Raw genomic sequence first — 13,652 nt, 5'->3', positions numbered from 1 at the left:
AAACGAAATCTTCTGTTTGGTGCACTTATGGTCCGTTTCTGTTTTTTTGGAACAAAAAATGAAAAAAAAAAAAAAAAACTGAAAAAACGAGATTGGACGGAACTCCAAAATGGAGTTCCGTCTTCCCAGTTTTGTTCTATTTTAAAAAAAAAAAAAAAAAATATCTTGATAAAAATCTGAAATTTTGAAACACCATTTTTTCGTTTAAAAACTGCATTTTGACACAGAAACTGAAATTTTCGTTTTTGACACGAAACGGCGTTTCTGGAACAGAAACAATACCAAACGAGCCCTTACTAAACGGTTTTGCGGTTTGAGTGTAAACGGCTCGGTTCGATTTCGGTAAACAGTTTTGATTTCAAATTCACATCCTTAACTTATTCTTAACCCTCTCTTGTAAGTATATTACCTTCTATTGGCTACAAAGTCCATGTCACCTTTCTTGTATATTGAATAAGGACCCAATTTCATTTCATCCATGGTGAAGAGAGAATCTTTTTAACCATAAAATATGTTTCTCTCTTCACAATGAGCTAAGGAGAAGTGATAAGAAAAGATGTACATAGCTTAGGCCTTGTGTTAAGTATGATGTTGAATAGAGCTGATTGGAGAACAAAGATCTATATAGCCGACCCCATTTAGTTGGGATAAGACTAAGTTGTTGTAGGATTTGGTAAATCTATGTCAACCAAGATTTGAGATTCGGTTTCGACTTTGGTTAAAATCAAAATATTTTGGGTTTCTGTTGGGATTTAAAATGTAACCGCAAGCATACGGATTAGGGTAGCTACGGGTCGAACATAGGGAAAGCAGCCACTTTATTTTTTTATTTCTTTTAATAATGCGAAAGTAAACCGATTAATGGTTGTGATCTAATTCTAATTAAACATATGTATCTAAAATAACGTCCTAACCATTCGTCATCTAAGAATTTAAAGACGCAAGCCACGCAATTAAAATTAAATAAATAAATAACTAAAAATAAATAACCGACGCAATTTAAAAAATAAATAAATAAAGGAAAAAAATGCTGAAATAAAAATAAAGTAAAAGAAAGGGGAGAAAGCTAGAGAGAGACTCATAAGTAGGTTTCTCTACTTAGCCCGAGGGGGTAGGAAAGGGCTTTTATAGGGTTTTTTTCTTGTCTCCTTCATTCTACAAGTCTTCTTTCAGAAAAGGAAGAAAATAAAATTAAATTAAATCATTCTCTGAGATATTGTGTGAGGAAAGAGAGAATTTGTTTCCATAATTAATAAATTCTATTCTTTCCTTTCAATATTCATTAATATATTGCAATCTTAATAAAATCATAAAGGAATCTCTGCCTAGCATCTTCAAGATCTTGTGAGGTGGCAAGGAGAGAAAATAATCTTCAGGATTTTGGAGGAGAGAGGATGTGGTACCAATGAGTGGATCCCACCTTTGGACTGGTTCTTGATTCACTTTAAGCACTTTCTCTTGTAGACTTGGAAATAAAAAAAAAAAAAAAAAAGAAAAATTAAAGTAGTACTATCCAAAGTGGGGCAAAATGTACACTTATATCCCTAAGATTTCACACATTATTGTGCTCATCAGTTTCAATCAAAACCATGTATGTTTTGGTAGTCAAACAAGAATGAAACTTTAAATAAATCCTAACTAAGCATCTTTAAATATAATGGAACCTTTGGATTGTTAAAAAGTGCATCCAAAATATTAATTTTGATTCCGTACCTTAGATATTGTAGCGTTTGGCGTAACTTATTGTAACTTTATCAGATATAGCTTATTGTATATATAATTTAGTATTATAACATTCGAAAGGGGAGAAGTTTTCTATCTAGGAGTGTGGCCTATGTTAGTGCTTCATGTGTCTATCTTTCTCTCTCCTACCTCGAGGAGAGAGAAACACAGGGGGGCTTGCCTATATAAATTTAATGAAAATAACTAAAATATAAAATACAAATGAAGAAAAATCATTTAACATTTTAAAGGGGAGAGGGTTCCCTAAAAGTTGCTTGACTTCTACATCAAAATGGAAGCCAATAGGAGCACGCAGAAGCATCTGGCAAGATTTCTACCTTTCATTGGGGTGGGGCAGTCATTTTTCCCTTTCTATCTAGGCGCATGAAGTTGTATCGCCTTTAGAGATTTTCCCCCTATTATAAAATGTCAAAGTGTTACACCTTTCAATTACAAGTATACAATCAAGGTGAAACACAAAAGACCTACAAAGTCAATATCTCGTAGATGATTTGGGAAAAAAAAAGAAGTGTTTTTTGTTAACAAAGTTCGAAACCAAACAAAACAATCAAAGTGACATTGTTCTATCAAGACTTGGATTTAATAAAATGGGAATAGGTTTCCTTTGATGCATGTGTGCAGTTTTTAGGCGAAGGAGGGGGTTAGAAAAGATGATTCTATCCAATAGGGGTTGTTTAAAACAATTCCTAGGGTGGCAAGCTACAATGTTTTAGATAGGGGTGTGCAATTTCGATTTTCAGCTCACATTATGGGAATTTGTTCCTTATATTAAAATATGTGGAAATAAACTATGTCTAGGAATGTAGCTTATGCCAGCAACCCATGCGAAAAGACAAATTTGCATCTTATTTTGGGAAAGAGATATAGATACAGAGAGTGCTGACATAGGCCGCACTTTGAAACAACTTCCCTATATAAGTTTTGATTGTATCAAAATAAAAAATTAAAACGGAGATTGAAATTTTATTACGACCTTAATGGAAACAACAATATTTTGCTTTGAAATCTCGAATAAACCACATTAAAATATCTAGGTCTTACCTAAAAATATAAATAAATAAATAAATAGATAAAGATGAGGTACTGTTACTCGATCATGAGGCCACTATGCCAACAAGAGGATCAATGAAAAGAAAAAAAAAAAAATCTAGCAAAGAGAAAAAAGGAAATGAAATAGTAAAAAATGAATGTTTGGCTATTAACGAAAGGAAAAAAAGAGAAAAAAAAAGTTTTTAATTTTCTTGTGTTTTATGCAAGATTTTTTTTTTTTCAGTAAAAAGAAACTCTACCATTCTCAAGGTGAACTTAAAATTATATATAAATTTTTTTTTCCTGACCACAATGAAAATTTTTTAAACTAAGAAAATATATATATATTTTTTTTCTTCTTAATTACCAAAAACAATCATAGAGACATAGATCACAGAGGACAAGGTTGTCCCCCCAACCCAACCCCACCCCCACCCCCCCCCCCCCCCCACCCCCCCCCAAAAAAAAAAAAAAAAAAAAGCTTTTGATCTTTTTTTTTTTTGGTAAAACCTGTGGATCCAGTGCTCTGTTAGTTAAAACGGGAACGGCAAAAAAACATTGTTCGGTACGGGCATGTTTTAAACGGATCAAAACGTGAACGGGACAGTCAAAAATACGGTCAAATACGGTAAAAACGGGAAAAAATAAAAAACGGACGATACGTGTTTTTAACGTTTATATTTAAATAATACGGTGTCAAAAAAACGGCAATATATAGACATAAATTGGCATAATAATTCTCTAAATACCTAGATAACAATAAAAAAAAATAGCCCCGTTTTAAACGTTTCTATTTTAAAACGTTTATATTTTTCAAAATCCGTTTTTTTACTGTCAAAAAAACGGGACGGCGTTTAAAACGGCAAAAAAACTTTCAATAGCCCCGTTCCCGTTTTTTACCAAATTTCTGTGAAAAATTCAGCAAACGACGTTTAAAACGATAAAAAAAGGGGACGCCGTTTTAAACGTGTTTTAAACGCGAATTAACTAACTAGGATCCAGTGCCAGTGCATAGCTGCAGGTTGTAGCTTCTACTTGGACAGCAGGCATCAAGGTATGAAATATCTAAGATCAACTTCTGTTACATACAATCATCCTCCCCTACCTGCACCTGCACCTGCACCTGCACCTGCACCTGCACCCGCACTAGTATCATCTCCCTTCCCATGTTGTGTGCGTGAGTAAAGTCCCGTTGTGCAAATCCTAAGAGTCTTTTCACGCAGCAATGCGTCTTAAGGCCACGCTTAGACATCACGACTGAAATTCTGATCCAACGGGTTATGCTAAGGCTTCCAATGGTCCCAAAAAAAAGCAGGTTAGCGATTGTCGGGAAAGAATCTCTTTTATACAAGTTGCAACAGAACAACGGCGACAACAAAATACACGGACACCAAGGTTATTTCTCACTTTCCACGTGTCATGCTACTAGCCACGAGATATCGTAAATATCTGGTCTCTGGCAAGTGGCAACTCCAGAGTCGTGACGGCAACACCAAGAAAACGAGAAAATATCTTCCTTGGATAGGCAAGCTGCGCTAACACGTGTCTTTATTGCAGGCACCAAAGCCCCAATGGAAAATAATCCCATTTGCAGCCGCAGCCGAAGCCGCAGCTGCAACCACACAATATACATTTTCGAATGGGTGATCTGCAGTGCGCCACGTCAGGATAGTTTTAGTCAGAGCCAATAACGACCAACCTTTTGATCTGATATTTTATTTGAAGGCTTGACGTGGCAGATATTCGCTAGGGAGACAACCTGAGCTGAAGATATTTTGCGTGGCTTGTTATGACTTGAAATAAGAATGAAACTGATCGGTGGTATTTCAGGTACTCCTCCATCTTCTTTCGTCGTCGTTCACCTTCACCACGAAAAGAAAAAAAGATATCTTCTGATATTTTCAGCGAGACAGTTTGACAGTGTAGGATGAACTCTGCCACTATCACTTGCGGATGGTGAAGAATTAGGGTTTTACCTTTTCCTGCGGCGGTCTGAGTCTGGACTCTGGGGTTTAAGAAACAAATGGGGGAAGTTGTTTTTTGCGAAGAACAAGACGTGGAGATGGTATTGCAGGAGGACGAAGAGCGGAGAGACACCCAGATAGAAAAGAAGGGGACTACTACATCTATGATCGAGTGGGAGAAATTCCTCCCTCGGATGTTTCTGAGGGTTTTGCTGGTTGAAGCTGACGATTCGACACGGCAGATCATTGCGGCACTTCTGCGCAAGTGCAATTATAGAGGTCAGTTATTATTATTATTTTTTTTTCCCATTCTGCCTTTTCTTTTGGTTTACTTGGTTGGTGGGAATTTGGTTGTCTTGGGCGAGGAATCAGAACCTGGTTGCCAGTGCCAGCTTTGAAAACGGGTTGATTTCAGTTTGGTGTGGATGGCGGGTGTGTGTCCGGGGCTTGGATGTGTAGTTGTGTAACTTGTGTTTACTAAGCGTGCCTTCGGCAGGGCCTTATTAAATTTTTGGTTCTCATTGAGCACCGTAATTTAGACTTCATAATAGTTAGTTTCCGGTACAGCTTGTAAAATTTTGTGCTTGTGGTGAGTAATTATAGTTTTGAGCTTAAGCTGGTGGATTGTCGGTAGTCTCCAGTGTTTTTCAGCCATCGGACATGGTTTTGTCTCCAAATTGAGGGGAAAACCGAAATTCTTTTATTCATTTCCGATATACTTCAAATTTGGTGCAGGAGAATGGGTTGATTAATGATATTCAATGGTCTGTGATGTTAAAACTTTTCTTTTTGTATGCAGGATTTAGAATTTCTGCTGACTCAGGTGTGACTCAATTGAGTCAGCTCGGTTTCGGGAGGTTCCAATACGATCTGTTACCGGAAGCTGCTCACTTCATAGCATTAACTTATTGTAATAACTTGGCTTTCAACTGGTATGGACTCGTATTGGACATTGAAACCGAGTCTCCACTCCTTGTCCAATGGATTTTGTTTTTCTTTTTTTTTTTTTTTTGGGGGGGGGGGGGTTGGTTGTGGTTGACTGAGTTATGGATTACCATGCTCGAGCATCTATTTTGAGCTTCTGCCATCAACCACAAGATTTTCAAAAAAAATATATATATATTTTTTTTGATACCCTCTTTTTTCCCATCCTTCTTCATACTATGAAAATTATCTTATTATTGCCCACTTTTCTTGATTGGTTCAATTTTTCCCTAAAATGACTTTTTTTTTCCATTTTCTGCTTAAATACCATTGAAAATATTGATTTATGTTGAAACCATTGATCATCTCAACTGCTTCCACCCAGACATCCTATTCATAATTATGTTCATATTGTCATTGTGCTTCTCTTTATCAATTGCGGGAATCTATTGAAGGGTTTTTTCCTCGCTGATGTTTCCATAGTTTAGCTATTGCTCCTATGAGCTGATGAGCTGCTGGGGAAGGAAAACATTTTTAAGTTGAATAATGTAATCACTTTAAGAGGTTATGCTCTTCATTATCAATTTGTCATCTTAATTGTCAAATACTGCCTCTGTACTTATGAACTGGGCCTTCATGATGTCATGAGCATAGTTGTAATTGTACATTTTCTGTTGATGGAATTGCAATAATACAATAGATTCCTGGTTCGTCAATTTAGCATACCGTATGTATTCCAACTGGATAGGGGCAAGTGGGAGTATACATGACTACAACCTGAAGAGGAATGACCTTGTGTCCTGCTTTTTTGCAACTCGGTCCAATTTTTTATTCTTTTATACTCTTTTTACTAAACAAGCACATCAAATTTAGACAAGATGGGTCCACAATCTTTTTTATGCAGCTAAATTGGTTTAGTGTTGGAGTCTGAGGTATCTGTAGTTTTGCCGTGCAGTGGAAAGTTTACGTCCAGACTACACGGTCACGGTCTACACCTAGTCTTAAAACATGCCTCTGATAAGTGGAGACAATATCCAGATCTGAGTGTTACTTGCAGAGTTACAAATATGCTTATGTGCAAGTATTGATTATAAGTGCGCTTCGTTACATATGAGGTTGCGCTTGACATGTTTCTTGTTAATTTGTAGTTTATACTTTAAAATTTTAGACAAGATATAACCTTACCCTCAAATGAAAATATGGCAATTTCAAATCCATGGTTTATCTTCTTTTCCCTCTAAGACATGCCTTAGATTGGCATGTTTATAGAGTTGGTGTTCTCTCATCAAGCGCCTTACCTGATAGAGCCTCCTAGGTTACAGGATTTCCTTCTTCCATTCTTCTTTTAACATTCTCAGTGGTATTAAGATTCAACGTAGAGTTTTCAATAAATCAGAATACTGAAAATGGAAACTAATTATTGTTTCCATTTGAGCAGTTGTTGCAGTTTCTGACGGCTTAAAGGCATGGGAGGCACTTAAAGGCAGAGCGCATAATATAGATCTCATCTTGACAGAAGTGGAATTGCCTTCAATATCTGGATTTTCTCTTCTTACTCTGATAATGGAGCATGAGATCTGCAAGAACATTCCTGTTATAAGTATGATCTGATGAAAAGAAATCATTTGGATAATATTCTCAGAGCATCTTTAACATTTTTCATTCTGGAATTCCATTCTGAATGTCTGAATTTGTTGTGATAATGCAGTGATGTCCTCAAATGATTCAATTAGCACGGTCTTCAAATGCATGATGAAGGGTGCTGCTGACTTTCTCATTAAACCTATTAGAAGGAATGAACTTAGAAATTTGTGGCAGCATGTTTGGAGAAGAAAATCTGTATGCCCTATGCCTGCAATTCTCCTTTCAGTTATGTATTTATGACTTTGAATTGAAGTTGAATCTTGATATATTTATATTTTCCTATCAGTCAGCTGGTGACAGAAGCTTTGCACAACGAAAAGTTGAATTAATATCTGAAAACAGTGCTGCCAGTAATCACTCTAGTGATTATAGTGATTATGTTGCTTCCAGACGGAAAAATGAGATGTGCAGTGAAAAAGGAAGTGATGCTCAAGTAAGTGGTCTCTAGTCTAGTCTATATTCTTCTAGCCCAGTAAGACAAAGTTCCTGCTAAATCATAATGCTTCCACAAAGATGGGCTTGTTTCAGGCTTGATACTGTTCCAAAATGATTTTAAAATCCAAGATATGAAATTTTGTTGGGTTCCCTATAGTGCCTCTTTATAATTGTCAACATGTCTATTGCATTCACTTGTTATAATTGTTTCCCTCTATTAACTTAAGCCAAACTACTAGGAATAATGTTGGAAAAAAGAGTTTGAACGAGTGGGTGATTAATGCATTAACAACAACCTCCTTAAGATGTGGGTCTTTCTTAACAAGACAGTCTGTGGGGACGGCAGGGGTATGTCTTTGAAATGATCTGTCCTGTTTTTTGTTTGCTCCTGAGTAAGCACTTTCAGAATGTCTCTATCCTTATGACACTTGTATAATCATAGTAAGTTTTTGTTGATTAGGTATTTATTTTGCAACAAGGTTTAACTGAATTGATTTGGCTTATAGTTTGGTTATTTGATACCAAATACAAGAAGTTGTAAATAATAATAACTTTTCGAGGATATATTATTCCATCTTTAGTTCAAAGTTGGCTGCTAAAGTGAGATTCAATTTTTAGTGTTTGTTTTCTGCATGTTTAGATTGCTCATTTTCTTGTTTGGATCACCATCTGGGCAGAGCTCTTGTACAAAGCCAGATATGGAGGCTGAGAGTGCATGCATGCAAAATCTGCAGGATATTTCGCAGCCAATATGTCGGAGTTCTTCTGTTGTGAGTTATAGGAAAATACATAAGCATGGAGCATGCGCTAGATTGGATCAGGGATCACTTGAACATGTGAACAAAAAGGAAGGTTGGCCCATTCTCCTGTTTTTATTCCCACCCGCTGCAAGTCATTGTTGGTCTTCTGTCTTTTAAACAAGCATCTGACTAGCTATTTCTTACAGAGAAATCGTCAGCTAGATCTGTAGCGGAGGTGACACCTTCAAATGAAGCTAATGAGTCAGCTAGATTTGTTCCAGGAGAAGACCATGCTTATGAAAAAACACACTTTAAGGATGTTGCAGCAGAGAATCAGAGTGACAAAGCTAATATTACTAGTGCAGCTCGCGAAAACGATCATGAAAGGGCAGCACGCCATAGTGAAGCAATTGACTTCATTGGAGCGTTTGATAATCACCTGAGATGCACTTTTGGACATTCATGCAACGCTGTTACCAAAGAAGTGTTATCTAATGAGATGAAAACCTTTTCTGCTTCGAACAATAAGTTGGTTTGCACTCCATTATTGGAGCTTTCCCTGAAAAGGTCCCATCTGAGTGGCTTGGAAAATCAAGGAACAGATGAAAGGCATACATTGAACCATTCAAATGCGTCGGCTTTTTCATGGTGAGATATGTGTGCTTTATTCTATATGTTGTGTTTTGTGAGACAGTGCTGTTAACATCCACATAAATTGATACTTACCTTCTGAAGACTAATGGGTCAGAACGGACTAACATTTTAAGCAAAGAAGTTCTGTTTTCTTTTCTTTCTTTTTTTTTTTTTTTTGGGGGGGGGGTGGAATTGGACACATAATACTAAAATGTCTCAAAAAAAAATTCTTGTTTCAGGCTTGGTGGGGCATTTTTCCTGCTCTACTGACTTCATTGGAAGAATTGTTAAAGCATTCGATAATATTAGAAACAATGAAACAGCAGTAGCGAAGATTCTTGGCACATAACTGAATTATAAATTGAATATTGACCTTACTGATATCATTGGAAGAATGTTTAAATATTAAAGCATCCAGAAGCAATCAAAACAAATGAAACTATTGTGAGCAAGATTCTTTGTGCATAAACTGAATATATATACTGATTCACTTGGGGCATTAGAGCAAAGGACAGAAACATCAGGCATTGTAGCATTTCATGTCTTTTAAGATGCTAGCTAGCTCAGCTGGGAAAGTTTTGGACTTCTTGTACCCAAGACCTGGGAGGCTGGGACCGAATCCACCATGACCCTCTCTCTTTCATCTCCCCCCAAAAAGACCAAACTCCAATACTCCAAGTGATTGTAAGAAATTGAAATGAACCCACCCCCCACCCAACACCACCCCCCCCCAAAAAAAAAAAAAAAAAAAAAAAAAGAAAGGAAAAGAAGCTTTTCATACCTTTGTTAACAAAAGTATTACGTGCATTATTTCACTACTCTCATTTCCCTCTTCATGCTGGGACCCTCTGCTCATTCCCTTGCTGCAATTATAGCTGATCAAGCCTGAATTCCACCAATATCAACTTAGTTGTTTACTTGTTTTCGAGTAATGATATGAACTTTGGTAACCGAACCTTTAATTCTCCTGCCAACATTAATTCCCTGTGATTAACTTCTCCCTGCTTATTGCTGATAAGTTTTTTTTGGAGTATAAGATGCTACATGGATAGTTCTGCTTGAAGGCATTTTACCTTGTAATTCATGGAATAAACCTTTTTTTTTCCCCCATTAAAGATCTGGTTATCATGCTATTGCATGCAGTTTTGGTAGCTTCCTGTGATATAGTCATGACATTGTCTGCTTCTTATTCGTTTGAGTGATGCAATACTTGAGGGCAAGAGATTATCATTTTAACTGCAGGAAATTGAACCCTGAGGTTTACATTGGCATTTGCAGAGCTCGTGCTGTGACCTCTGGTGGCATTTTCATGGTGATTTTAGTTGGTTTGAGGAAATGTAGTCATCTCTCCGATTCTGAACCCTCTTTTATGGTCCTATGGAGATTTTCTGCTTTGTATGGGCAGCAATTTTTGTTGGTAATTAGTTCTCATATGCATATGCATATTGATGCATTTATCAGTTTAGTGCCCTGTGTCTTGTGTGTTTAAAAGAAACAGAATACTTATAAAATACAAAGAGGAAAGCATAGAACGTTCGATTTTGGAAGGAATATTTACCAGCACCAAGTCCTATATTCTCCGCATATATATCTTGGTGGGTGATGTTCTCTGCATATTTGTATTGCATGATCAAATAATGGAACAAATATATTTTACATTATTTGTACTGAACTCGAAGTTACTATATGCAGGTATAATAACAGGAAACCTGGATCTCAGCTTCTGATGTCAACCAATGTTTGCACTGAACCCGGAGATTGCTTAAGCAAATCTCAAAGGCATGTGCCAAATCAAGATCCTGATCATACTGCTCATGCTCGTCAACGTAATAGTTTAAATAAACTTCAGGAAAGTGCTACCTCTTCAGTTGGTCAATCTGACCCAGCTGAAACATTGCTACCATGCCATCAGAAGGGGGTCGTTCATGTCCCTGTTCCCATCACAGGGATGAGGTTAGATGGTTTGTCTGCCTGCTATGCTACTGTATTGCCACACATGTTTTATTCACAATCAGCTCAACTGCCACTATGTGGTCAAAGTTCCGGAAGCCAGCAAGAACCCACTACTGCTTGTCTGAATTTGTCTCATCAATCCAATCCAGAAATTCAGCATGAACGAGTATGCCACTTTCAGGATCAGAATGGCGATAGTTCCACCAACCAAACATTGCATGGGCAGAAACATAATGTTGAAGCTCTGGAAGATCCAAGAGATATTTCCCCACCCACTGGTCAGAGTGCAAATAACAGCATAGATAATGGTGCTAGAAGCCACCTTAACAGCGTTGGTTATGGGAGTGTGTGCAATGGAAGTAACGGGAATACCACTGCAGTTGTTGCTGCCAGGACCACTGCAGAAAGCAGGAGTGGTGAAAGCATCTTTGTCCATGACAGAGTTGAAGGGATGGATCCTAATCGTTCCACCCAGAGAGAAGCAGCTCTAACCAAGTTCAGGTTGAAACGGAAAGATAGATGCTATGAGAAAAAGGTACATTCTTGTTGACCAAAATTGTTAGTAGTGATAGCAAGTGTCGGTCACCAATTGATTTCATTGGGTAGGTCTATCAGGGTTTATACTTTATAGTATGATTAGCCCAGAAAGTCATATGCATCACTTCACAAAAAACCTTGAGGCATACTAGAAATGGATGGGGATGCCAGGGAAATTTACCTCCAATTGATTTCATTGCCTTTTTGCTGTGTTTCTTGACAATGTTGAATGTTAAAGATTGTCACATTTGGTTGCCAATTGATGTCGTTTAGTTGTGACCTAGAAGATTTATTTGCTCCATAATGGGTGAATGACCAAATTGTGTTATGTACATAATTTATGGTGTAGCTGGCAAGCTCCTCCTTCTCCATATCTTGATTTTGGTTATTCCTACACAGGTTCGTTACCAAAGCAGGAAAAGACTTGCTGAACAGCGGCCCCGTGTGAAAGGACAGTTTATCCGTCAAGCGTCACTTGATGATCCCTCAGCTGGAAGTGATTATTAACAATTGACATTTTTGCTTCATGGCTGACACACTCAGATGATACTCTTCAAATCAGTTATAGAAATTGGAATATCGCCAATTGGAATGGGATAAATGTAGAGGGATCTCAGATTGCGCCTGTGGGTTGGGTTTGATGGCAAGACGTTCCAGGGCGCTGGATGTGAGCTGCGACCTTTTGTGCATAGTAGAGCTGGATCCGGTAGGGATATGACTTATGAGCATTGTTCTCACAGTGATGTCTTTGCGGTTGATCTGACTGCAAATTATCTTGCACCTGATGCAAATACTAGTGTAATTATTTGATGGTACATTTGAGTCTTTTGACTTCTCTACAAGTTATGATTTTATCTATTTGTTCATTTATATAATTGTTGTGTTCCAGTTCGACACACCATTACATGTTCTCTGTGAGGTTGAGTGTTTATATGTTCTCTGGTTTTTATTTGTCAACATCTTCATTGGTGCCTAGGACATGGGTGGGTTTGCTTCTGTTTTCGTGTATTTCAGTTGATTCATTCTCTAGTTTTGAATCATTGGGATTTGAATTAGGCTTCTAAGCCCTCATTCAATTGCGACCTGAGATTCATTCTTCTCCTTGGGATGCGGGATCGGAGTTCGGTATATATTTTTGGAAGAGATCGAAGGCATTCCGCACCAAACCTAACGATTGGACTGGGGGAGGCAGTGTTCCCATTTACTAATGGATCACTAAGCCTTTCTAGTCTTGAGGTGATTTAATGCTAAACCTCAGGGGATTGGAACAAGCCAAAGAATTGTTCGAGTCAGGTTTTCTCTAGAACTGCCTTCCAAAGGTTCTTTTCCAGACTCGAGAATCAGGTTCATTTCTTCTTCTTCTAAGGTAGATAGCTAGGCCTGTTGAGAGCTCAGGATTGGATGGAACTCTGACGATTGGATTATCGAACAACTGTTGGTGGGGAAGAATCTCCTTTCTTTGTTGCTGGCCTTCATTGTTGAAATTGGACTGGCTAGGATCACTAGAGGGGACAGCCTACAAGGACTAGTCTGCTTCCCAATAGGAAGCGCAAACAACAACTATTAGCCCAACTTTCTGGGCTCTCATAACGGCCCTAGTTTGAGCATCTCCCTAGCTTGCCTGGACTTGATTCGGAGGTCGTGATGCATCGTCAACATATCAGGGAAGATGCAAAGCCAGTGAAGCAACCCCAAAGGAAATTTCACCTGGCGATCATGGAGAAGATCAAGAAGGAAGTCCAGAAGCTAAAGGACGTCGGATGGCCACTCGGTAGGGCATGGATGGAACAACTGATGCTAATCTGACTATATCAACTAATGCTTATTCCACGGCTTATCGGATCTGACTTTTATGAAAAAATTACATTGTCAGCCCCTGAACTTTGGTCCTTATTCAATGCCACCCCCTGGACTTTTCGAAACACCAAAGACACCCCCTGAAAATTGAAAAAATTTGAAATCAATCCCTGCCGTTAGCCGACTGTGTTAAGTGATACAACCTCTGTTAGTTTTTTTTACAAAATACCCAAAACACCCCCTTCTAATGTGA

General features: G+C 37.9%; 1 protein-coding gene across 2 annotated transcripts; it reads left to right on the top strand.

Moving 5' to 3' along the window:
• Positions 1-4,525: 4,525 nt before the first annotated feature.
• LOC122061844 (two-component response regulator-like PRR95) lies at positions 4,526-12,503 on the top strand. Of its 2 annotated transcripts, XM_042625345.1 has the most exons (9): positions 4,880-5,015; positions 5,536-5,668; positions 7,099-7,260; positions 7,369-7,499; positions 7,591-7,737; positions 8,417-8,591; positions 8,686-9,127; positions 10,805-11,600; positions 12,002-12,503. In XM_042625345.1, the coding sequence occupies exons 3-9, from the start codon at positions 7,224-7,226 to the stop codon at positions 12,107-12,109; spliced, it is 1,836 nt and encodes a 611-aa protein (XP_042481279.1). In that variant the 5' UTR covers positions 4,880-5,015; positions 5,536-5,668; positions 7,099-7,223; the 3' UTR covers positions 12,110-12,503. The 2 variants fall into 2 exon arrangements, with proteins under 2 accessions (XP_042481277.1, XP_042481279.1); XM_042625343.1 differs by lacking the exon at positions 5,536-5,668 and having other exon boundaries at positions 4,526-5,015.
• The last annotated feature ends 1,149 nt before the right edge of the window (positions 12,504-13,652 follow it).

The sequence above is a fragment of the Macadamia integrifolia genome, chromosome 14, assembly GCF_013358625.1.
Source record: "Macadamia integrifolia cultivar HAES 741 chromosome 14, SCU_Mint_v3, whole genome shotgun sequence".
Taxonomy (NCBI): domain Eukaryota; kingdom Viridiplantae; phylum Streptophyta; class Magnoliopsida; order Proteales; family Proteaceae; genus Macadamia; species Macadamia integrifolia.
The sequence above is the reverse complement of the archived record's forward strand: the minus strand, read 5'-3'. Positions and strand labels throughout refer to the sequence as shown.